Here is a 27,538-nt window from a genome sequence, read left to right on the forward strand (position 1 = left end):
ACAGAAAATGTCGGCTGTTGCTTGTTCTCACACTACAGCATCAAGCTTCTGTCATGCTAACACATTGACCCCAGGTGATCTTTTGAAAAACGTTCCATTATTTTATGCTAAGTCAACGAAAATCAAACAGGACCAAAACATTTTACAGATGATCGCTGTCAAAATAGTTCAGCGACGATATCCCAAGGATGACAGCAACAATGAAAGTGATCTTAATATGACAAAGTAAGTGTTTTGATTAATGCCATTAATGTTAATCAGTGTATACCACTAGTCAACTAAATGAATACAACATGGCAAAGGTAAATGCACATTTATATATTGATTCAATAGCATTTTGAAAAAAAACTTGATTTATCACTTTTTGCGGAAAAAATTATACTTTTTTTTATAATAAATCTTTGAAAATCAATTTGTGGATTTGAATCGTTAATGTTATTATAACCTGAAGATGCTATGTGAAGTTTGAAACCAACAAATAGTGGTTTTCATCTTGTCACTTTCTTGGTATAGAAAACATATTTTTACCCAAATTAGTCTAAATGGATTTATTGCATTTTGGAACCAAGCTCAACATATGTCCCTTTTAAAGTTAAGCATATTTTAGCAAGCATAAAAACCAACATTGACTTGTGTTGCATTTGTTGTCTTAAAATAACAATTGACCATCTCTACAAATCGAAAAACGTTGCATAATGTGTTAACTCGAACAAACCTGATCTTGGGCACAAACCTGAGCACTGATCTTTGTACTGCTAACACAATGCTCTACCAGTTGACCTACAGGAAGCCCCAGTTATCAGATTAAACCTTTCAATGCATTAAAAAGGCACATTATGTCATTTTCACTACTGGCTGGAAAACAACAACAAAGGTGTGCCATGATTACGCTGTTAAGGAGCAGGGAATGTTGAAGTACATCAATCCATCGGCACCCACAAATCATGTTTATGGATGATGTAGTAAAGGAACCTTGCGTTATAATAATAGAAACAAGAAAAAAGTAGCATGCTAGATGCTGCAAATGCTATTTCTGCACAGATTGATTTGTGTAGGACCTCAAAGTATTGTGAGACTGACTCCACGTTTTGTAATTGCAGTGGTGATGCTTTGCGTACATGAAGTTAAACACACCTATGTGAAAAAAAACTGAGAACACGTTCCACAGAACACATCAACTCCTTGTCGTGCCATGTCACATGCTGTCTTTGTTTGTGGCTGAATGTGATCTTAACTCAAAACACAAATGTGCTACACACCTCCTTCGTGGGTAAAGGTGATTTACTCGTCTAAACACACATGGCTTAACATTTGCCTTGCAAAAAGAAACATAAGAAGAGTGTTGAATGACCTGACTTAACCCCTGGCCTTTGCTTCTTATTAAAGAGCCCCTATTACGTTGCTTAAAATAGCATTATTTTGTGTATTTGGTGTAATGGTGTTTAAGCAGTTTATGTTACAAAAAACACACTATTTTCCACATTATTGTTACTCTTATCCACGCCTTTCTGAAACGTGTAATTTCTACAAAGCTCATTGTTTTCAGAAAGCACTGGGTGTTCCAATTGGCTAGCTATCCAGTGCATTGTAACTGGCCAAATACCTTAAGTGTGACGGAAATGTGACGCTCCAAGTCCTTACCATAATTTGAAGATCAGCTCCCAACAAGAGTTAATATCATTTTTACTACCTTATTAATACAAGCCCGAATCTGATCCAGAAAATGCAGATGATCAAGCTGATCGGTACACTTCTGCCAGTACGGCTTGAGCAGAACGTAACAGATTGGTAAACTAAAAAATAAAACCATTTCTGCATTTGTAATTGTAGAAACAGCAAACAACAAGCGCTACACTGCTCAAAGCTCATGTTTGAGTTATGGTTTAAATAGTCAGTAGTGAATTCTGTAAATATGAAAACAGAGGCTACTTACAGACTGTGAGTCAGAAGCGGGCCGAATTATGATAATGGACACTGTGTCCATGTCAACTTATTAAGGAAGGAGACTTTGGGATTTGTAACTTTGCACCTACACACCAAAAGAAATGTAAAATAATGAAAAGGAAAATAGGGGCTCTTTAATGTCTAAGTCCAGCCTCAAGATAAATCTAATACACAAAGAATAAGTGAAAAATAAGAAAAAAATAATGGCCTTAAAAACATGGCAATTAAAATTATTAATAATTATTAATAATAAAAAAAATTAAGAAATAAATCTTAAAGATCTTGACTTAAATATGTTCTCTCTCGGAATTACATGAACTCTTGTTTTTAAACTCTTTTGACTGAAGGAAAAGCATGCGCATGTTTCTTTAACTCATTTGAGGGCGGGGCTAATGGTTAACGCGCATTTGATTGACAGAGGGAATCCAGGGAGCGAATTTTGACCTGCACGCTGCAAAAAATCCAAACACGCTGCATATCAGTCTTGTGTTCGACTTCATGCGGCGCTGCGCAGACTGTTCTCTGGTATGACATCAAAGGACAGCGATAGCGATTCGAAAGCAGTGCTCTCGCGGTACTTCGATGTCATGCACCGATCAGTCTGCGCAGTGCCTGCATACAGTCGAACACACCTACTGTCACACCCTCAGCCGGTGACTTTGAGCACTAGAAGCTCCTTTACATCACTTCACTCGTATAGCGCAACTTACTCACATACTGTATGACGGTACAGGATTATCCAACGGCATATTGGTCATTTTAGATTTAAATTATTAACTTATTATCAGTGGCGTTTGTTTGTTTGTTTGTTGTGGCTTTTTTTAAAGCGTTTTAAAAGCGGATAAGTTACCTCAGAAGAAACCAAATGGATTTTGCCTTCAAAATGATTTAAGCAACAGTTGATATTAGCATAAAGTAAGTGAGTCTGTTTCAAAACTGAGGGAAATCAGTACAGTTCTCAAGAAAACGGTCCTCTTACATTTGACAGAACGTGAATCTTCCTAGTCTGGACTAAATCAAAACACAGGTAAGTTTTTTTTACGATTGAATAACAAAAGCACACACATTTACCTGACTTTTGACTTATAATTTAATTTAAATGAAATTATAGTTGCATTATTCTCGTCTAAAGTGATTACATATGCGCAATATTAAACGCAACTCACGTTACTACACGTGAAGCATGGACACGAAACTGAGTAACATTATATCTTGAGAGACTCACGATGTATCTTAATATATCACGATAACAGAGACCTCCGAGCAAGAAAACGTGCACTTGAGTACCAAACAAATATTTCATTGGAAACTTTCAAAACCAGTAAGCACATTTACCATGGTAAATTTGTTAAGGGACAAAATGGTCTGATGCAGTATATAGCATTACGATACCATATAAAAGCACATTATGTATATTATATAGGCACTATACTGTAACTGCACAACATAACTGTTACAGCTTTGGTAATTCATCATTTCAATCATTCAATAATTTCCCTTTATTTCCTTTATTGTTCGGTGAGTATTGTAAATAGCAATTACTTATTAGGTACAAAACCAGGATTTATTTTAAAACAAATTCAATGTTGTTTAATATAACTGATGAGCAACACATGCTTAATTACAACTGCCCTGTAATGTATTTGTAGGTCTGTTTGTGGCCATATTGATATCAGCAGTAGTTAGGATGCAGGATGCTTAAAGGGATAGCTACCCAAAAATTTAAATTCTGTCATCATTTACTTACTCTTCTGTTGTTTAAAACCTGTCAATTTCTTTATTTTGTTGAGCACAAAATAATATATTTTGATCATAGATGGTAAGCACACAGTTGACAGTAAGCAACTGTGTGCTCAACATCAGTTATCAAACTCTAATTTTGTGTACAAAAGAATAAATAAACTCATACAGGTTTTTAGCAACATAAGGGTGAGTATATATAATGACCGAATTTTCATTTTGGGGTGAACTATCCCTTTAATATAGGCTACTGTAATCCAAAAAAGACCGCACTCCCTTGACCATTTAATCTCCTTGAAAGATGTTATCGTCTTTCAAGCAAATATCAAATTTGTTTGGATTTAGCCTGTAACCTGGCCAGCCAAAACTTCACATGTAATGCCATTTTGTTTTGCATTACTTTTCTTCTCTTGCTTTTCACATTTGCATTCGTGCATTTGGCAGATGTTTCTTTTCAAGGGAACTTACAATTGCATAACAGTCAATTTGATCAGTATTTTATCTGTGGGGATTGAACCCATAACATTTGCACTGCTAACACAATGCTCTACCAATTGAGCTACTTGTCAGTTTGGACACTCCTTGCTTTGTCAGTACCTTACAAGGTTTTGTTAGGAAAGTTTGTTATGGTACATTACCTTGGGAATCAGTGTTGTGGAGCACACCATCTAAACAAAGCTCCAAGTTATCACGAAACATAGTTTTTTGTAGGCTATAACATCTTGTTGTCGTATACAAGACTGAAATAGAAAAACACCTTTAAATGCTAGTTCCCTTTTGAAATCACCACAGGCTGGCAGATGTTGTGATGAGATGTCTTCACAAAATCAGTGGTAGTGGGTTTGGTATTGGACCCCTATATAATACTACCGACTGAAATCTATAAACTGAAGTTTTGAAGTTTCCTTCTTGGACTTAATGTTTTATGATAAAATCTTGGCTGTGAAGACATCAAAGAATCATCAGTTCAAAATAAAGGTTGATTTATGCAACAGTGTCTCACATTCAGCTGGTATCTTTGCTCAATGGACCCAACTATATTTATAGAGTTAAAGGGTTTAAAACTCCATTATCAATCAACTGTTGAGTAGCAGAAGCTCCACTGTTCATTCTTCCCAAATCTTCAACCTACTGTAGTTGTCCCATGTTTTTGAAGGAATGTAGCAGTTGCTGTCCTGTGATAAGGAGCTCTGTTGTTTGATTGGCTTATGCAGATAACAAATGGGATAACAAATCTGGCTGCTAATGTAGCAACTGCGGCCTCAGTGATAGAGAAGTTAAGTGTCGGTAGGGTGTTGCAGAAGTACCGTATCGGGTTGCGCTATTGTTTATATTAACTTTCCCCCTTTAATGGAACAGGTGAGGTTTGAGCCTCAGCTGTCACTTTTGGTCGGCATCTATATGTGTGTGTATGTATGTGTGTGATTTGTAATGACAGCAAAAGGGTATGACCACCGGAGATGTTTGACATAGACATTTTTAGATAGCAAATCCTGTTGATTAGCCCATAGAGCATATTCTTCTCCCTGACTAATAGACACATAGACATAGTAGTTGATCCCTAAGGGAAAATTCAGGATAGAGTATATGAGGCTTTAAAAACAGCTGTTTATTCTTAATCTCATGATACTATAGTTTGAAATAGACTCTCATTCTTACTCCATGAAAAGATGCGATCAATATTATACCTTATACCAAGGGGCTGTTGAATGCTTTTTTCTGGTTGAGAAATGTTCCATGGTTGTTGATTAGGGATGTCAATTTATGCAATTTCCCATATTCGATGATCGTTTAAATTAATGATCAATCAATTGAATAATCTTTAACTGTAATAGTGCAATAAGCCTTTACAGCAGTGGCATGATATAGCCAATGACATAAAAGTGTGTGTAAAAATGCCAGCTTCCTCACGCAAATTAAAAGATTTTATTTTGCCTACATTAAATAACATGCTAGTGGAATTGTAAAATGAGTTGTAGTTGGTGTTTTAAGTCCGTGCGTCCATGACAAAATAAAAGTTTCATTATCATCAAGTGTTATTTTTTTAGTTGTTCACCTCGCTTTCCGAGTCGTTGATACACTGTTTGTTGTAATTATATCCAAGAAGCACACAAAGGGCACTTTTCCCATTGTCACCTCAGATTAGACCCGTGTCGTACTTTCAGCAAAGTTGCTTATATTATGAAGATTTCAACCTTCCATTAGAAAACCCGCAACAGTGTTTAGCATGTAGCTCATCAGCCAGTCAATAATGATGATCAATGATTTATATTGCGGGTGTTCAGAGTGTAACGACAGTCATTTACAGTTTACATTTTAGTTTCTTTCCAGAATTTAAGATTACATTTTTCTGTTCATTAAAAACGGCTTCTGGTCTCCTTCCTTCTGTATAGCAGTGTTGCTATGCTAATCTTGCAGGCTTCCCTGAAGAGGGTCTTTGCTTTCAGTATCCTAACCATATTTGCATTTTCTGTATCGGACCCTTTCAGATCCACTGCGGATGCCATTTCGTTGCGTTAGCAGCCATGTCTTGCATGATATTAAAAAGCCCAGGTGTTTGTTTGGCATCGAGCATCATTGTGATCATGACTTGTTTAAAGGGAAAGTTCGGCCAAAAATGATATTAAACCCATGATTTACTCACCCCCAAGCTGTCCGAGATGCATATGTCCATCATTTTTCAGACAATGACATTTTCAGTTATTTTAGAAAATGTTTTAGATCTTTCAGTTAATCAAATGTGAAGTTACGGAGTCCACGACCTTCAAGTCCCAAAAGTGTGCATCCATCCTTCACAGAATGGATCCAAACGGCTCCACGATGATAAACAAAGTCACTCACCTTCCAGGATTAGAGACATGCTGCCAAAACCGTTTGTGCTGAAGATCGCATAAAGTTACACCCATTTCAGGCAGGATCATGGACCCCCTCAAGCCAGCATGTACGAGTATGTTTATTGTTTGTTTACTTTCTACACGAAGATATGCTAACGTTATGCTATCTGGCTGTCTGCCTATCTATCTATCTATCTATCTATCTATCTATCTATCTATCTATCTATCTATCTATCTATCTATCTATCTATCTATCTATCTATCTATCTATCTATCTATCTATCTATCTATCTATCTATCTATCTATAATCTGCGCTATCAGAACTGTACTTTACTCGTCTTTCTATAGTCATTCTCAATGCTCTCAAGGCGGCTTTGGTAAATTCATACAGTGCGTTGTGAGGGAAAGGAGAATCATTGCAAATTACAGTACTTTTTCATACTTTTTCGGGTTTTGTGATACCCAACAACATAAAAGACAATGGATAACAGTTTAAATGTTTATTATCAACAAGCAAATTGCACAAATTCGTTGAAAAATTTTACCTGCAAAACGCCCTTTAAGTTTTATCGATTTAATTCTTTTCAACAATTCATTCTTTTTGAAAATCGATACTTATTGATTGTTAACAGCCCTAGTGTTGATTATTTTTCAATAACCGCACACCTAACCTTTAAAATGCACCAGAGCAATACTTTTGGTAACCATGGTATAAGTGGAATAATTAACTCCGATCCTTTGAATTATTCGAAAACAATCGGCACTCCACTTCGCGTCGTGCTGCGTAACTACCTTGGGTGTGCATTATTTTTTATAATTCAACAGCCCATCAATTATTCCTTAATACCAAGGGGCTGTTGAATGCTTTATTCTGATTGGTTGAAATGTTCTGAAATGTTCCATGGGTATGCATTACTTTTCGAAAAACGCACACCTGACCTGTCAAATGTCTTAAAATAAGCACCAGAGCAATGTCTTAGCAATGTCTGTTATAAACATGGTAAAAGCGGAATAATTTTTTATAAAAAATAAACTTTATCCTTTGTTGATTAAATAATTCTTATTTATTTACCGTAATCAAATCATAGTACTTATGATTCAGGGTTTAGCATTTCTCAGTGACCACCACAAATAGATGTTTGCATAGATGGTTACATCGTGTTTATCACTACCTCTGTCTCACATGACAGTTTCTGTACAAACAGCCGTTGCGTCAGTGGACGCCCTCCGCTGAGTCTCATGTAATTTGCATTTAGGCATATATGCGGACGTGCTCGTCGCAAATGTGCCGCCACAAACTGCAAGTCTAGAGTTTTTTTATGGGGTTCCTGATGACTAATAAATAATAATCGACTCCGCACCTTTAAATTATTTGAAAATAATGCACACTCGAGGTGTTACTCCGTTTCGCGTCGTGCAGCATTACCACCTGGGGTGTGCATTATTTCCAATTAATTCAGCGGTCCGTAATCAATTATTCTTTATACGTAAATATGTCATGGATTAATTTGTGAACTATACAAAAAAGACAGAAAAATCTAATTCCCGTTAAACAGAGCTTTTATAATCTGATGAATCATCCAGTATTTGTCACATCGCAATATACATTGCAGAGAAACAAAACATTGCAATGTTAGTTTCCTCCAATATAGGGGCAGGCATAGTGTGACATGTTTTTAACGTCTGTTTTTCCTGTTATTTCTATCTTGGGGTATCTGAAACTAAGTCTACTAATCTCTAAAGACAGGTGTTGAGAAACGAGAAACTGCTGCTGCGGTCAATTACTTTACATTTAGTCATTTAGGAGATGTTTTTATCCAAATTGTCTTCATCACAATGTAAATTCGTTTAATGGATTTAATATTTGTAAAGCTTTACATTTCAAAATTCCAGTAGTTCCTCCATATTAGAGTAAAGTGGACATTTGAACTCAGAAAGTGAAGCCAAATGTCTGAATGTCTGGAGGCTGCAGGAAATTATGAACTGTTGGCCAAAACCAACAAGCAGTTGATAAGAATTAAATGAAACCTCATTTAAAGAAGTTTAAGATCCATTTAGTTTTTACTTAAATAGCAAGATGGATCTATTCAGGCTATCACACAAATAAGCAATGCTGTATTTTTGGCTATAGTATTCGCTCTGTAATTTCCCATGTGCACAAAGAGCTTCTCTTTTACCTAAATAACTGTGTAGTTCCACTGTAAACAGCAGGATTATGATCAGACTAACACTAGTAAATCATGAGGATTGTATTATGATCAGTAGATTTAGAACGTACTGTAACACAAAACTTTACTGTGTGTTTGCATTTTATTTGAGTTCCTTTTTGTTATGTAAAGAATACAGATGTTTCAGGTAAGTGACAGCTAATTGTTTGCTCATGTGGAGGTGTAGTAGCCTTTTAGTCAAGCGGACAAAGAACAAACTGTTATTACGCTTATTCACGAGGGCGAAGATAGCAATAAAATTTGTAATTTGTAATGTGCTTTAAGAATTAGTATTAGTAATAAACTTAACATAGTAAAACCACAATGTTCCTTTTTTATAATACATTTTATTGTTTTAAAACTGAATACTATATTTATGGTTAGACTTGTGATAGTTGTCAAGGTCCAGCCTTCAGGGTTTAATATGGATATCTACAAGCTTCACAGACAGCTCAAAAACTCTCTCTTTATCTCTGTTGAAAGTCTATTTTAAACCACAATGTTTGATCATCAGTGTTCCCTCGAGTAAACCCAAGTGTCCAGTTAACCACGACATTTGTGGGGGGTAGAGATGACGGACAATAGGCAGAATGGCCTTTCAACAGCTCTTTAAATACATTTGGGATAATATTAAAGAGCCAGTAAAGATCTCTGCCCACCTCACTAATGCGGCTTCACTTTACATCTGTCCTGCCAAACCTGTTGTGATTTCTCATGTGTCTACGTCAAAGACTCCACACTTGCGGTGTCTTTACATTTTTCTTTTGGGTCAACATTATTCATTGGTAATTAAAGTGTCTGCGTGTCATTTTGGTTGTAATTTATGGTTCGACAATTTGTTTAAGAAACGAGTTTGAAAATGATCCTTCACATTTGGTCCCACTAAATATACACTGTAGCTAATAATTATTTGACGTCGTGGATCCAAATCTACTTGATAAGTTTATCTTTTGTTGATTAAATAATTCTTATTTATTTAACATAATGAAATCATAGTACTTATGATTCAGGGTTTTGCATTTCTCGGTAACCACCACAAATAGATGTTTGCACATCGTGTTTATCACTACCTCTGTCTCACATGACAGTTTCTGTACAACACCCGTTGCGTCGATGGATGCCATCCGCTGAGTCTCATCCGCTGAGTCTCATTTAATTTGCATTTAGGCATATATGTGGATGTGCTCGTTGTAAATGTGCCGCCACAAACTGCAAGTCTAGAATTTTTTTTATGGTGTTCCTGATTCACAACCTGTGGATGTTTTCATTACTAAAAGGGATTTTGGGAATGTACAGCAAAACACAGATGACAACAGGTTTACTCTTGACAGCGCAAGCTAGCATAAAGGTAAAGCTAATCTTTTACATTATAGCGATAACGCTAGTAGTGACGATTCTTTCAGACAAATCAGTGATCTACAGTGTTTTTGCGTCACGTTTTGGTATCACCTTGGAACCCCAACCGAGGTGCTACAAAAAAGTATTGGGTACTACGAACTAAACCCAGTGGAAAAGCTCCCAAAAGTAAGCTGACCCGACCCAAATCAAACCAAACCGTGGGGTACTATGCAGTGGAAAGCGCCATAAAATGCATGTTTGAGCCGCCTAATATAAAAATATCTTGAACTGATGTATCTTAACATTTTTTGTCTCAAGATGCATACCAATATTGTTTTTTGTAAGGTAAGGTACAGAAGGTATGTTTGTAAAAACTACTTAAATGGCCCAATATAACTAAAGCCTAGTCCTAAACCAGGTCCGGGAAACCGCCCCATATTGATTCACTACAGATCATATTCTCCCTTTTGTCAGACATCTATTTAAGTATGTCTACAATGATTTTTATTTTTTGTTCCAGATACATATGAGAGTGGCTAGAGGTAAAGATGTCTAAGACACCGAAATCAGAGTCCAGGTCTCGCTCCCGATCGGCCTCCAGATCCCATTCGGATTCTCGTTCCCGCTCCAGATCACAAAGCAGTTCTCGATCCAGATCTAGAAAGCGCAGATATGCGTAAGTGTCTGTTGTGCTAATTACATGTAAAGAAGTTTTGCTTCCTGTAATAAAGTCATTTAATAGAAATCAGTTTTGGTCTATCACATCAAGTCTCTACACGTTTAAAGTAATAACGCAAAACTGAATCGCCAAGTTCACAGCAGTTATGTGCAGATGTTAGATTAAAAGAGTTAATAGTTTCAATTTTCCGTTGCTTTCAGGTTTAAATGTAGGTCGTTTCATCATTTTTCCCTTTCGATAATGTGTTTGTTTAGTGTATGTAAAGTCATACAAAAAGTGTTTAAACAGAATTTTAAGGGTAAAACTTAGTAATAGAATCCCCAAAATGTTAATTCTGTAATGTATTCACCTTCATATCTTTTTAAACTTGTATTTCTTTATTGTAGAACACAAACAGAAACCATTTTTTGAATACACTATTTGCTTTCTTCATGCAAATACATTCAGACTGGAGCTTTCACAATTCATAAGGGACGTAAAAATCACCTTATCATAAAAGTGGTCTGTACTTGTGCATTATATTGCAAGTATTTAATATAATCACTAAATGACAATTAATAAACAAACAAACAAACGTATTTATCAATTATGTTTACATACAAAGCTGTTGAATGACTTTAAACACTGAGGGACGGTTTTCCAGCTTATGCATGTTTGAGATTTAAAAACATTTTGCACTGACATATCTTAACATATATCAGTGCCATTTTTGTCTCAAGATGCAAACTACTTTAATGTCCTAGTATAACCAAGGCTTAGTCCTGGATTAATCTAAACCCTGTCCGGGAAACCGCCCTTATTAATATTAAGCATAAGCAATATAGATCACTTCTGCGCCTCCTTTAAAAGACAGCTATAATCTGTTTTGTGAGTATTTACAATTTGTCATTCATACTGATTCATACAGATATCCTTCAAGGTTCTGTGGGTAGAAAAACTGCTAAGTCTGTAAACACACAAATGAACTTCATCGTAAACACACATGACTCAAGATCGGTTTCCCGTGACTCATTTGACTTTAAAACAATATTCCAGTGCCACATACCCGGCCGCAGATGCCAAACCAACGTTATGCAAGACATACGTCCACACATGAAGGACAACAACCTGTGTTTTAATTCCTGTATGGTTTCTTGTGTTGTAAAAGGGGGCTCTGTTAAAACACATGGCCACAGCAATAAGCTCAGTCAGCATTATTCCCCTGTCCAATTGTTGTACAGTGTTCTTTGTCATCGCTTAAAGTCTGATATTTGGAAAGGGCTGTGGCTTTGGAAAGCTCGCTAGATTTTCTTATTTCCTGTGCTAAAACTGTACTTCGCATTCTCCAATGAGAGCTGGTTTTATACTCACGGCACACAAGCGCTTCTTGGGTAGCCAAATGTAAACCGGTCACGCCTGAAGACTGCTGGACTGTCTGAGACTTGCGGTTTTGCTTTTTTGTTTTTCACAGAGGTTGCATGGTTTTGGCATATACAGATATCCTGTTTCCGATGCGAAGAGGTGGAGAGAAATACAATGTTGATTTTTTATTCAAATTCTTTGCATGGGGAGCAATGTGTTATTTTTCTAATTTGCAAGGGAAATCGTAAGAAATTGTTCTGTTGTGGCTGACCACGGTTTTACAGCTGTTGAAAGGTTTGACGTGAATGAAATATAGACAAAGTGTAGGGGCGTTTATGAGGTGTTCTGTACAGATACACTCAGTAATTTGCAAACAATAAATTTCCCTTGAGTTATGAGAATACAGAGTACTTTTTGAATGAATTGATAAATTAAGGAGCTTTGAAAAGATATTAGTTGACCTTTATGTGTTGTAACTGGCAGGCTGAGATACCTCCTCTTTGCTTCGTAAAAAGAGAGTAGAAATCTTTCCCATATGAACCATGTGACTGACTCTTTCCATTCACGCTTGGGCTCGGTAGAGGAGATGCAAAGTCCCTCTGCTTACTGTGAGAGTATCATGTTGCTCTGTACGCTAACTTCTCACTCTGTATTCCAATGAAAAAACGCATCAGGTGAGTAGAAACAATACTGAAAGTACAGATAATGTAGACTATTATTACTGTCATTTAGTTTGTTTGTAGTTGATTGATTGCACAAACTGGCGTTTGTGTCCTTAAGTTGTGTATTTATTTGTGCCACTGATTTACCATCCAAACAACTTTTTTACTTATTTTTTTTTGTACCAGCATGCAGGTTTTAATACAATGCTAGATGAACTTTGATCCCGACTGTGTTTTTGTCAGCTCATACTGTAGCTGGTGCATGCATTGTTGTATTGCGCATTGAAATGTTTTAATTTTTATGTATTTTCCTTTTTAAGATTATATTCTAAAATTAAACAATTGTTAGCTCACGGTATGAACTACTTGCAGTGTAAAAACTGTTTAGTTGCTTATGAGTGTTTTCAATGTTAAGGCTTTGGTGTATGAGACCCTCTTATACGAGACTGGAGTTTTTTTGTTTATAAATACAACACTAGAGCCACCATGTGGCTAATGTTGATACTGCACCTGATATTGTCACTGATTATTTGTTGGTTGTATTAGTACTTTAAAAAAATGGTTTGCCAAATTGAATACACAATACACTTAATTTGAGTGTTTTTTGTTTTCAATTTAAAGTTATAGGGTGTTTATTTGTATATAGGGCATATCGATGTTTTCCTGTAGCTGCATTAGCAGCTCAAAAGGTCATGGGTTTAAGTTTGATCCCCCAGAGAACAATCATACTGATCAAATGTATACCTTGTTATGCATTAGGGCTGTCAGATAAAGCAGAATCATCAGAATTTTGCAAAGGTGCAAATTGCGATGATTTGTATGGAGTAACTGAATGATTTAAATACCCCCTAAAATGATGCATGGTCAGTTTTAGGTTGATGCAGATAGCAAAGAGAAACATATGTTGTTATATAATTTTTAGTTTATAAATTATATTTTATTATTGTTCAAATTGATTTTACAAATGTAAAGTATTGTTGTTAGGCCTGTCACAGTTATGATATTTGGCTGTGACGATTATGATGATTAATTGCCTGTTCTATTGCTTTGACATTTAATTCTCAGAATTGTTTTGTTTGTTCATGAAATAATTTTCACACATTGTTGTGATTATTTAAATAAAATATTTGCAATGTTTACCTGGCAGTAAACATTAATACACATAACACATATTTAAAAGTAATTATTTAATGAATATATATATATATATATATATATATATATATATTCAAAAACTGAAAATTCTTAATAGAAAAAAAAACACAAAGTGTCTGAAAAATAACTGAAAATAAAAATGCAATCAAAATAAACTGACTATACCAGAACAGGTCTTAAATAGTAGCTAATCCTACTGAGGTCATATTAGTACTGGACCACACAAAAAATATATTCCTTACAGATCCTTAAGAATAGCATCCTTCACTTCCCTAAATTTGGAAATGTTTTACCTGGCAGTTCATACTGCTTATAAAAGTTTTGCATCATTTCCTTAAATGGTGTTTTTTCCCACTGTATTGAATGGCTTTGCAATGTATCGCATTACACAGTCAGTTAAGAAGCGCCATCTGATACTGTTCGTTTATACAGGCGCCGCAGCTACACCTTGTGTTCTTTAGAGAGATGTGCAATCATCGCGGTGATCTGAAATCATCGCAGTGAGGTCAAACAATTGCGATGAGACGATTATTTAATAATTGTGACAGCCCTAATTGTTGCATCATTTAGCAAGTTATTGCATGTCGCATTTTTCGTCACTATTGTGGAGCCCTATTATGCACTGTAACTGACTTTGGATAAAAGGCTCTGCTAAATTCAAATAAGTATTGTAGAAAATTGCAATAAATGTCATATATTTGATTGTTATGGTTAAGAACCGGCTGCCTGTACATTGTACATCATATTTGTTATTTTTTTTTAATGTATGTTTATTTTGGTCATTCATTTCAGTACAATTCCACAGTATGTTTCAATTTACATAATGCTGATTACAATCACAAAGTGTTTTAACAAATACAGGTATGAACAATTACTTGCTGTGTTGTAAATATAAATTGTACTCTAGATTTGTTTAATTGTTTCCATATTTGCTCATATTTAAACGAATGCAGACCTTCGGTGAGTAAAATCTGTTTACATTTGGTTTTAAAATAAGACAAGACATTTAAATGTCAAAAACATACTATTTGGTTTAATTATTTGTAAATATAGTGTCATATATGTTATTAAAAGACTATTAATATATAATTCTTGTGTAATATTAAACTGTACTGTCAAAATGATTTGTAGCATCCGGATTACAGTGTGTTTTTAGTTTTGAGTGTTGTTATCTGGCAATCCTGCAAATGTTGTGTAAGACCAATCAGAATCAAGCATTCCAAAAAGCCATGCAATAATGTTAAGGAACAGTTTACCAAAAAATCTGAATGGTGCCAATATTTACTTTGTTACAATATTTATGGTGCCATTTAAGAAAATATAAGTAAAAAATGTTGACTTTGCTCTTCTTTGTGTTTTAAGAAAGTTACATTGGAAGAACTAAAATGTGATATTTCAGTAAAGATTTCCTTTAAGTAAAGACGTTAAGTAAAGACCTTGAAGTCATTTTTTTTAAAGACCAGTGTTTCCTTATGGTTATGTACACACCATGAATATTGTGTTTCTCTGTTTCAATTTCTATAAGAACTTTGTTGGCTCACTTTATCTTTCTCTCATTTTCTTCAAGGTCTAGGTCTCGCTCTCGGTCAAGATCTCATTCCCCGCCGTCCCACAACCGGGAACGCAATCACACACGGGAGTATCAAAACCACCGCGAGTTTCGAGGCAACTACAGGGGCTTCCGGAGGCCGTATTACTTCCGGGGCAGAGGTCAGGGTTTTTTCCGTGGCCGCTTCCAGCGTGGAGGAAGGGGTGGATATAATAACTACAGACCCAAAAACTGGCAAAACTTCCATCAGAACTCTCAGCAGCAGCACCAACAGCAACACTACCTAAACAGCTTCAAAAGGGGGCGCTCTCGTTCACAGTCACCAAAGAAACAATCCAAAAGCCCTCAATCCCGAAGCCATTCCCGTCGGTCTGACAGGTCGTCCTCTGGGAGATCACCACAGTCGCATGCTTCTTCCTGCTCCAACTCTGGGTCTGCCAAGCGCGATAAAGAATCAAAGGAGGATGTTCCTGTGGCTAAAGCATCTCCAGATCGAGGAGAGGTTGAGGGGACTTTGGCAGACCAGGTGGAGGGCTCTTGTGCGGCCGTGGGGAACGGCATTGGAGATGGGGCTATGGAGAACGGTCAGATTTTGACGAACCATGAGAAAAGTCAAGTTCGCTCGACTGTTACTCTTTGTAATAGTGACTCTGTGATGAACGAGACTGTGTATAAGAGTTCAAATGCTTCTAGTAATGGTGCCACCACATGGCAGAATGCTGCAACTGCATCTCCAACTAAGAGCCCAAAAAAGAAAAGCCCTGCACAGGTGTTCAATGGTTTGGGGCTTTTTACAAATGTTGACCAACAGACTGATGATACAATTGCTATTTCTGCAGCATTTTTGAAGTAAGTTATTATTTCTCTATTCATAGTATTTCAGTATGGTGTCATTATTTTATTCCCCATTTGATAAAGTTTTTGCCTTTTACCTTTATTTTAGTCAGTGTAAGATGACTTACACAATACATTGTCTGTGTGCGCCAGACAAAAGATGATAAGAAATCAGTTGGTTTGCTTTCACGCCCTTCAAATCCATCAACCGAGCTCTTGGAACTAAAAATCTTGCACATGAAGTGCTCGGCATTTCTGACCTAAATGCCTTGTTTACAAATGTCAGCTCAGAGTCTGTAATTTAGATGTGCTTTAAAAGTCTAAAGGGTGTATTGATGCACTTTACGGATGAATTGATTCCCATCTGCACAGTGCGCACACAGTTGTTTACTTGTTTCAGGGTGCCAGCTACAGTATTCATTTTTCCACGGTAAAATGAACTAGTTTCATTATATGCCTAGGTTTCTTGGTCACTGAGCTCATACTTGTTAATCACTGTAAATTTCTCTCTCATTAAACAGATTTCTGGAGGAGCAAAAGGTTAAAAAACAGGCCCCTACGTGGGAGAGCAACACGAATACAGACAAAAGTACTGGGTTGTTACTTAGTGGTAAAGAGAATGGAAGTGTCTTTGAAAAGGGGTCTGATGTTGAGTTGTCTCGCACCTTAGATCACAACAACGCAGAAGAGAAGGAGAAATACAAATTTGTGAAGAGCTGTGATGGTGACATGCCATCCGTTAGTGGCACTCAAAGAGGTCCTCAATTTCTGTGTGAGGATGGCGAGGAAGACGATGAAGAAATGGAGATCTCTGATAAGATGAGGGATGTGGAAACGAATCCTTCCAAAAGCAAATTCACACCTTCAGCTCGTGAAATGTTTGAGGAGCGTGTCAGGAAGCTGCAGGATATGGTTTGGGATGATGAGCTGGAAGCTCTTCTTCTCACCCATAAACAAGAGAGAGTGGCAAATATCTTAGCTGCTTTGTCTAAGAGAGAGCAGCTGAGTGGCATGCTTAAGGACCCCTCTCCTGAAAGGCTTTCAAAAGTGAAACGAAAGGAGAAAACCACACTGGAGACCTCATCGAAATCTTCACTGCTGTCTAGGAGGAGCTCGGAGAATCAGGAGCAGGAGATGTTTGTGGTTATGAATGAGTCCCCTCCAAGAGGGTCAGCAAAAAGAGACTTCAGTGTGAGGATGGATGAGCTAGCAAGGTAAATTATTTTCTCAAAGACCTCAAAAATGACTGTTTGAGATCCCAAATGTTTTCCCAGGGAACATAGGTGTTGATAAAAAGCATATACTGCAGTGGCGGCTGGTGACTTCATTTTTTGAGAGCGCACGATGTGAAGTTTGTTGCAACATGTATGTAGCCCGTCATGTGTGTGGTTCGTAATTTCAAAATATGTGTTCTGCGTGTCGAGTGAACCTGTGTACATCACGTGTCTTGTCAAAATAAGTGCCTGCTGCAGACACGTCTAAAGGGTTTATGATAAAGGAGACGCGCGCGTTTGCCATATACTCGCATAATCTCATGTGTAATCAGAGTTTACTGTTAAGGGAGTGTCTTGTGTGTATTTTGTGAACGCGAGCGTCTCTTTTATCATAAACCGTTTTGACGCGTGTGCAGCAGGCACTTATTTTGACAAAACACGTGATGCACATGGTTGACATGACCCAACAAACATATATTTTGAATTAGCGCCCCTCGGATGAGCAGTCACGAGCAGCCACTGATATCTCCCAAATGCTTATTTTCATATCCTTAATAATTATATGCACAATTGCTTTGCTTTGTAGGTCATCTGCTTTAATGAATGAAAGAAGGAGTTTTCTAGATCTTGTGCATCTTGATAAAAAGGATTGGGATCTTCACGCTGTCCTTCAGCACCTTCAGGCTCAGCAGTCACTCAGAAGCCCCTCTGAGCTCTTCGCCCAACATATAGTTTCAATCGTCCATCACATTAAAGGTGACTAAAGCCTTTTCACTTAAATACTGCAACTTTGTAAGATAATTGTTTGTTATACTGGCTATATGATTGTTTAACCTTCTGTACAATTTGGCATTTGTGACCCTGGACAACAAAACCAATCATAAGGGTCAATTTATTTAAATTTAATTTTAATTTATTGTTAAATAAATAAGCTGAATAAAGTTAAATAAGCTTTCCATTGATGTATGGCTTGTTATGATAGGACAATATTTGGACGAAATACTAAACTATTTGAAAATGTATCAATCGCCCAAATTAAGACATTAGCAACTACATCCACGCACAAAAATAAAGTTTTTATATATTTACGGTAGGAAATTTACAAAATATCTTGATGGAACTCTTAATATCCTAATGATTTTTAAAGAAAAATTTATAATTTTGACCCATATAATGTATTGTTGGCTGTTGCTACATATACCTGTGTGACTTAAGACATTAAACTTAAGACTTAAGTTTGTAACGTTGAAATAAAATCTATAAAAAAATTATTTTTTTACATTGTCACAGATCTACGCATTTTTCCGTGGCTGTACCACGGACTGTTTTTTTTGCGTGTCATTGTGACGGATTGGTTACTCAACTATTTTGTCCTATTTTCTTACCATTGTCGCTTCGGTTTAAGGTTATATTTACATTAAATGACATCCCTACCCAAACCCAACTCTAACCCTAACGCCAGGCGACAATGGTTAAAAATCTGAAAATATAAAAAATAAATTAGAAAAAAAATTATAAACCAATACTTGAAGTGACATTGTAATGCAAACACCAAATCTAACCCTAAACCGAAGCGACAATGGTTTGAAAATAGCAAAAAACAGTTGAGTAACCAATCTGTGACAATAGCCTCTTTCACACAGTAATTCTGTTAAATTACCATGAATTTACCAGTAAATACAAAAATGTGCTGTTCACACATGCAGTGACGTTCCGTCTTTTTACCAGTAAGACATCATTCACACATCAGTATCAAAATACCGGTAAACTCGGAGAGAAAGCGGAAGTTACCTGCGCGGCCGGCGAGCTCCGTGTCGTATTTGTAAACAACGGCGGGTTATGACTTCATATCCACGGTCGGTATTTTGTTGTTTTCACATCTGTGGCAAACGGTCGCGAAGTGACCAAACAAATTGCGTGAGGCGGCGTCAACCTGCGTTTGCACATTAGGCTTCACAGATGGTGTGCTAAGGACGTCGGCAATATGGCAAATAGACGGTAAGCTATTTTCAACAACTTTGGTGAAGAAATGTGAATGTTTACTTCAGGTGTGCTCGACTTTTAAGCAGCATGTGGAAACGTCCGTAAACATTTCGTCGTCCGTTCTAAATGCCGGTAATCCTATATTTTTCGTTCACACATAGCGTTTACCAGTAAATTACTGGTAATCTTACAACCTGTCTTACTGGTAAATTGGGAGCACTGATTTACCGGAAAGGTTCTGTTCACATATGACATGTTAACTGCAATTTACCAGTAAATTACCAGTAAAGACTGTATGTGTGAAAGGGACTAATGACACGGAAAATAAAGTTTTGTTTAAAAGCAGAGTGTTTGTTATTTCATTTTATATTTTGTTTGTTTTTATATTTATAGAAGAAATTTTTTGCAATGCATTTTACTTTTGTTAAAATCATTAAAAATGCTGGCGCTGGCTGGCAACTGTTTTTTAAAAACGCTGGCGGGGAAAGAGTTAAATGCCTTATTAGTCACCTAGCATCTGCCAAATGCAAAAATGTAAGTGTTGTTCCAAATGTGAATGAGCCCCCAACCAAAAGTTGACTGCATGTAATTATTTTCTGTTCTCTCACAGCTCAGTATTTTCCCTCTTTGGGATTGACGCTAAATGATCGATTTGCCGTGTACCAGAGAAGAGCTGCTGAGAAAGAACTCATGAAGCTTAGAAAGAGTCCGGAGATACACAGGTACACCTGAGGATACGGTCTAACACACATCCGATTGACTTATTTGTTTTAAAAAGTAGATCCATAAAGCATGTATCTCTATTCAACTCTATTCACAGGAGAATTGATGTTTCTCCAAGTGCTTTTAAGAGGCACTCGCTTCTGTTTGATGAGATGAAAACCTCCATGGAAAACAGCTTCAAGGTGACCGAAAATTTTGAAATATGACGTATTTCGGGAAAAAAGAATGCTACGATCCGGCCTGAGCGTTCTTAGGCTTGTTTCTGCTGAGAGAGGCATTAAGTCCAAGAATGAGATGCAAAAAGTGGTGCATTGAGGTTGTTGTGTTGTAAATGCCCCCACAACATTTGATGGTAGCCTTTTACTATGGGTACTAGCCTTCCTAAGGCTGTTGAATCCAGAAATCAGAGGTCAGAAATGGAAGTGACCAGTTGTACCCAAGTCAAATCCATTCAAAGGACTCTAAACAGTTGTCATAGTAAGTATTCCTCTACAAAGCCTGCAAAGAACAAGTGAAGGAACTTTAGGCACAACAAATTAAAACAACATACTTTCATGAGCACCAATGAAAGTATTTCTACTATGGTCCTAAACTGTTTCATACTGCACTGCTTTGTTTTCTGTACTACGTTTGATTTTGTGGAGCAAGTGAATGGAGATCTAAGCCCTTGGTACGTTTTAATGTTTGATGTCTACTGTACATTACTGTACATCGCAGAAGAATCACTGATCTGAGAATTGTTGTATATAATGATATATATCATTCTCTCATCCGTTTGCATGTCAACCATCGCTGAATTTTTTCGTTTTGGTCCCGTCCCATACAATGCTGCATGAAGCTAACAGAACACGTCAGCTAACCTTCATCTGGCCACAACGTTTTTTTCTCTCCTCATCACAGGTTAATGGAAAGCAATCGAAAGGTGATACAGTGGACCTTCGCATGGATATTGAGCGCAGAAAGAAATACTTTGTTGGAGAGAGAGATCACAAGGAGGAAGAGTACGGAGGAAGAGTATTGAGAGAATCTCCAGACACAAGCAAGGAAACGTCCACTCAGAAGGCATCAAAGAACCACAAAAAATCAAAGTAAGCTGCCTGGGGAAAGAATAGTTGAATAAATGTGGAATTACTGTTAACAAGTCAGAAACTCGTATTAATGTAATATTAATGCTGCATCAGTTGCAGTCCTGGAGGTCCACCTGGCACAAATCACATTCAGCAGTTTTACCTAAAACACCTCAACCTGGAACTTAAAAAAATTAGGTTGAGTCCAAAAAGATGAAAACATAAGTGTGAAGGGTGAGTTGACACTGACAGCTGTTTTTGGCAACAAGAAGACGTTTTCACTGAAAGTTGGTGATGTGAGGTGACATGAGTGACAGCAGCCTGCGATGATGTCACTGTTGAGCAAAGATGAATTTAATGCAATGATCAGTCACATGATGCAGTGACTGACTACCAGTGGAAGTACAGTAGAGATAGTGGAGCTCACGTGACAGCTCCATCTACTGCTGACAAGTAGGAGTGTGAATGCGCCTATAGTGCTTTTGGTCAGCTGTATATTGTTGAGTCTTGATTTCAAGGTTTTACTATGTGCAGGTAAAATTAATTCCTATGTAAGCCACTAAACATGTATTTTAAACCTAAGTAGCTTATACCAGTCATAAGGGCTTGAGATTTATACATACAGTGGGGAGAGTGGGTATTTGACACATCAGCATTTTGTCAGTAGGGGGATTTCTGGGTGGGCCATTGACCACATTTCCGCCGGATGTGGCCATCGGGCCAAGTATTGAATTCATACAAAGAAATCAGAACATTTAGGTATGCAGGTTGAGTCATAATGGGTGAAGTGAAATGACACGGGGAATAAGTACAGGTGTTGAACACACTTTATTTAATACTTTGTAGAAAAGCCTTTGTTGGTGATTACAGCTTTTAGACGCCTCTTGTATGGAGAGACCAGTCGTCTGCATTGCTCAGGAGTGATTCTGGCCCATTCTTCCTCACAAAGGGTCTTTAAATCTTGAAGGTTCCTTGGGCCTCTTTGATCTTTAGTCCTCTCCATGGATTGTTTTATGGGATTTAGGTTAGGTGATTGACTGGGCCATTCAAGCAACTTGATTTTCTTTCTTTGAAACCACTTTATTGTTTCCTTTGACTTGTGTTTGGGATCATTGTCTTGCCGAAATGTCCAGCCTCTTTTCATTTTCAGCTTTCTGGTAGATGGCAGCAGATTTTTATCCAGAATGCCCCGGTACATTTCTCTATTCATCCTGCCTTCAATAATATGAAGTCTGCCAGTACCCCTTGCTGAAAAGCAGCCCCAAACCATTAAGCTTTCACCCCCAAACTTAACTGCTGGTATGGTGTTCTTGGGGTGGTGGGCAGTGCCATTTAGGACTAAAGCAGCTGATATCAATTAGTACTGATAGGGGGCAGGGTTTCTCTCTCCATACTGACAGATTTCAGGTGATCTGCTGGCTTCTATGCCATTTTGCATCTTGTTCTCTTCATGTGTTTAATACTTATTCCCTGTGTCATTTCACTTTGTTTGTTGTGACTCAACTTGTATACTTGAATGTTCTGGTTTCTTTGTATGAATTCAATATTGGGCTACATCTGGTGGAAATTTTGTGTCGGTGGCCCACTTGGAGTTTCCCTTACTGGTAGAGGTGCTGATGTGTCAAATACTTATTTTCCCCGCTTTATTGCTGAATAAATAAGCTTTCCATTGATGTATGGTTTGTTAGGATAGGACAATATTTGGCAGAGATACAATCATTTAAAAAACTGAAATCTGAGGGTGCAAAAAATCTAAATATTGAGAAAACCTTTAAAGTTGTCCAAATGAAGCTTTTAGCAGTACATTACTAATGATAAAAAATTGGGTGACACTTTACAGTAGGGTATATTAGTTAACATTAGTTAACTACATTAATTAATATGAACTAATAATGAACTGCACTTATACAGCATTTATTAATCTTTGTTAATGTTAATTACAACAATTACTAACACTTATTAAAATCTTGTTAAAGTTAGTTAATGCACTGTGAACTAACTTGAACAAACAACGAACACCTTAATTTCTATTAACTAACATTAACAAAGATTAATAAAGACTGTAACAAATGTATTGCTCATGGTTTGTTCATGTTGGTTAATACATTAACTAATGTTAACTAATGAACCTTATTGTAAAGTGTTACCAAAAATGGTTGACATATTGACATTTTCCAAATGTCTTCATGGAACATGATCGTTACTTAATATTCTAATGATTTTTTGCATTAAAAATTGATCATTTTGACCTATACAATGTATTGTTGGCTATTCCTCCAAATATACCCATGCGACTTATGACTGGTTTTGTGGTTCAGGGTCACCTATGTAAATTTATAAATTCTTATGTGAATTACATGTTATTTCTTACTTAAGGAAAAAGAAGAAGAAGCGAGAGCGTTCGCGGTCATCCTCCTCATCTTCATCTTCCTCTTTTGACCAAGAGGAAGAGGCTGAGATGAAAGCAGAAAGCTTCACCAGAGCCCGACCGGGGCATAGAGAATATGGAGACCCGCTTCAGAGAGGTTCTCTTCGAGGGGGCTTTGTAAGTTCACTCTGTTCTTATAGAAAAAAAATTGTTTTCATTGCTTTCACCGCAAACAATTACTTTCTTACCTAGTATTTTTGTCTTGTTTTCAGTACAAATATCTAAAAATTCTGAAATCAAGATGAATTTTCTTGATGAGCAAAATGACCTAAGAAAATAAATCTAGTTTGTGCTAAAACAAGCAAATCTGCCAGTGGGGTAAGAAAAAAATCTTGAAATAAGTTTAATTTTCTCTTAAACATCTAAATCAAGAAAACATTTCTCACCCCATTGGCAGATATTTTTCCTTTTTTCAAGCACAAATTCACTTACGTTTTATATTTTTTCAACTAAAAACTAAACTTATTTTCTTCTTTTGCTTATTAAGAAAATTTTGCTTATAATTTAGCTTATCAAGAAAATGCATATGGGTAATTCTCACGAAATCCAGACTTAAAAGGTGTCCAGCATAAAAAAAATTAAAAGCCACTGAAGCCAATTTTTTTGCACATATAAGATTAAGGTCTGAAATTTTTTTATATCATTAGATCATTTTTATCATTATAAAAAATTATCATTACTGCAACATGATATTACATTAAATATATGCATTTACAAACTCATGTTTCGGTAATGAGAACTAAAAGGTTGTCTAGGTACTATGACAAACAAAATACCTGGTAGCCATCTTGAGTGTCACAGTCAATTATGTCCCTTCCAACATTTTTTTAAATGTTAGTTCCTTGAAGGCTTAATCAATGATTGAAAATTGTTGCGGAGGATGAGAAAATTGGTCTTGGACACATTTATATTCCTTATTATTGTCTCTACATTTACCAATGATCACGAAATACTACATGTTTCTTTACTGTAAATGTTTATAGTATAACATGCACTTAAGCTTTTTATTTTTTTTTAGATTTTTTTAATTATAAATATTTCCATGTCAAACAACCCAAATCCAGTCATGGACACGTTGCGGTAATGACAATTTTCCCCTTAAATGTGGAAAAAAAACTAAATTGGTTTGTATGTTTTCATTTGAAATCATGTGCAAAATAGTACGTGAAGAGATGTTTGTAACTGAATGCTTCTTATTTTGATACTCTTACTTTGCATTTACTTTTTTTATCAAAATGTTTCATGACACCTTATAAGTCTAATTTCACAAGAATCACCCATATTGATAAAAGAATTTTATGATATTTCTACTGAAAACAAGACAAAAATACTAAGTAAGAAAGTCATTTTTTGAAGTGTTGGATCTTATGTTTTATATTTCATTTCCTAGCAGCTTAGTATACGCGGTAGAAGTTGGAACAGAGGAAATTTTCATGGAAACGGTAACGGCAATGATGCACAGACGGACACGCCGGTGAAGAATGAGGACTGGGATCAAGAATACACTCCCAAAAGCAAGAAATATTTTCTAGTATGTTATAATCCTTTCAAGCACTTATCTTACTGTATCTATCATGCTAGTGTTTGGATTGTACAGCTTTAAAATGAGTTTCCATTTAAAAAAAAAAAAAATTAGTAATAACTGAAGAATAAATTGAAGTGTTTATTTGCACATGCTGTCTGGGTTGTTTTAGCAGTCCATATACTCTACTAAGATTTATGCAAATCAGGAAACAGGCCAAACATCCACAAAAATTTGTGAGCTACAATTTGTGCAGCAAAATTTGTCTCACCGCACTGCACCCTGTGCTCTTTTTTTAATAAGATTGAGTCTACAGAATGAGAAACAACATTTTATGTTGCTGTTTCAACCTCCTCTTCTGGGATACTGTCTTCACAGCACAGTGAAAGAGACGGTGAAGGTGAGAGGAAGCTGACTGAGGTACGAGGGCGTGGTCGAGGTAACATTCTGCGAGGAAAGGGCCGTTTCATCCTCCGGAGGGCCACGGGTACCAATGCCACAAATAATACGAGCCCCAAATGGGCTCACGATAAATTCCAGGCCACTGATGATGAGGGTGAACAACAAGGAGAGGATGTAAAACAGGACCACAAAAAATGAGACACTCCTGGGGCAGCACAGAATGAGATTCCTCATCAAGATGCATAGGACTTGGCAACCATCACACTGTCATCTATTTACTTTTCAATTAGCTTATGGCTTCTTTCACTGTGCTAATAATCTGGTTTTCATTTCTTTGTGAGATATTTGTAGGGAATGATTTTTTTTTTTGCAATACATGTTACAGTTAGATGTAGGTATTCTGTCCTTTTTATATTTGCACATAGATTCACACACCCTAACACAAACAAACACATTATGCATTTGGCAGAAGCTTTTATCCAAAGCACCTTATGGTCTGTTCAGGGTACACATTTATCAGTATGTGCGTTCGAACCAACAACCATTTGCACACAATAACACATAACACAATGCTGTACCAACTGAGCTAGGAACATAAAAGTTCAATTGAGTGCTATAGCACCTCCGTTGTGGAAAGCAAGCCAATTCGATGAATCCCTTTATCTCGTAAAACAATTGCAACATTCAAACTCTTTATATAATATATGCAAAAGCATTCATATGTAGGGTTTCAAAGCAAGATGTCTTAGATGTGCTATAGTGCCTAATGTCTAGAAAGTGTGAAATTATAACTGATTTTGTTCTTTGTCATTGTCTTTAAAAAGGACATTGTTGCTGTTTGAATTAAAAACTAAAACTGTTTTAATGGATGTACATATTTATATTTGTGGACTTAACTGAAACTCTTTGAGACCCTGTGAATCTCTGTGATGCCAATAGAATAGATACATGACTTATAAGAATGACCTAGGACTTGTCTCAATATGGGACCAAACTACAGCAGGTAGACGATTCTGTCTCAGTGACTGACATACTGTAGTGTGTGTATGTGTGTGTGTTTGGGGGGCAGGCTTAAGCCTAATCCCAAACTAAAATGCATGCACGTAACAGAAAACAGCTTACACTGACGTATCTTAAAATATATCAGTGCCATTTTTTTTGTCTCACCGGTAACATTTTTAAAGGGTATGTATGTTAAAAACGACTTAAATATCCTAGTTTAACTAAGGCCTAGTCCTGGTTTAATCTAGTCCCTGTGTGGGAAAACTCCCCAAAAACGTCTAAGAAGATATGTTTAAAACTGGTCAGATGTTTTTTTTTGTTGACATTTTTGAACGCTGTTTGACTTTTTTTAGACAATAGGTGTGTGCACTCTATTATAGTGTTATATTCGTCTTTTCTTCAAAAGCTGTTTCTTGCAAAGCACCTTTACGTAAAATATTTGATTTGGCACTTACCTTTATTTTTTATTTTTAAGGGTAATTTGTTGTTGTTTTTATTTGATTTTGAAGATTTGAAGAACTGAATATATTATTGTGAAAAGGGGCAAACAAAATAAATAAACAGAATCAGTCATCCTTTGATTTTTTTTTATTTGTCTGGGTTTTGATTTGCACTGTCCAATGTATGTTTTGACTTACATTTATATACCTACATAAAAACTGTCAGACAGAATAAAAAATAAAACAATTTTGCAGATGAGTGAATTATGTTGTGACTGACCTTAAACATTTTAATACTTTTCTTTAGGAGTGAATAGTTGATCTTTTTCTTTAATACAAAGACATTAAAAACCTTAAAGGGACACTCTACTTTTTTTGAAAATAGACTCATTTTCCAGCTACCCTAGAGTTAAACTTTTGATTTTGGAAACCATTCAGCCGATCTCCGTGTTTGGTGGTACCACTTTTAGCAT

The 27,538-nt window shown here is 36.4% G+C and overlaps 1 protein-coding gene across 8 annotated transcripts; it reads left to right on the forward strand.

Moving 5' to 3' along the window:
- Positions 1-2,605: 2,605 nt before the first annotated feature.
- Positions 2,606-27,329, forward strand: thrap3a (thyroid hormone receptor associated protein 3a). Of its 8 annotated transcripts, XM_055211101.2 has the most exons (12): positions 2,614-2,971; positions 10,585-10,740; positions 15,469-16,299; positions 16,806-16,873; positions 16,955-17,498; positions 18,085-18,254; positions 20,092-20,203; positions 20,302-20,386; positions 21,105-21,292; positions 23,648-23,816; positions 25,090-25,230; positions 25,600-27,329. In XM_055211101.2, the coding sequence occupies exons 2-12, from the start codon at positions 10,613-10,615 to the stop codon at positions 25,819-25,821; spliced, it is 2,658 nt and encodes an 885-aa protein (XP_055067076.2). In that variant the 5' UTR covers positions 2,614-2,971; positions 10,585-10,612; the 3' UTR covers positions 25,822-27,329. The 8 variants fall into 8 exon arrangements, with proteins under 8 accessions (XP_055067079.2, XP_055067080.2, XP_055067078.2 ...); XM_055211103.2 differs by having other exon boundaries at positions 2,610-2,971; positions 16,806-17,498; positions 25,525-25,664; XM_055211100.2 differs by having other exon boundaries at positions 2,613-2,971; positions 16,806-17,498; positions 25,093-25,230.
- The last annotated feature ends 209 nt before the right edge of the window (positions 27,330-27,538 follow it).

Source organism: Misgurnus anguillicaudatus, chromosome 10 (assembly GCF_027580225.2).
Source record: "Misgurnus anguillicaudatus chromosome 10, ASM2758022v2, whole genome shotgun sequence".
Lineage (NCBI taxonomy): Eukaryota > Metazoa > Chordata > Actinopteri > Cypriniformes > Cobitidae > Misgurnus > Misgurnus anguillicaudatus.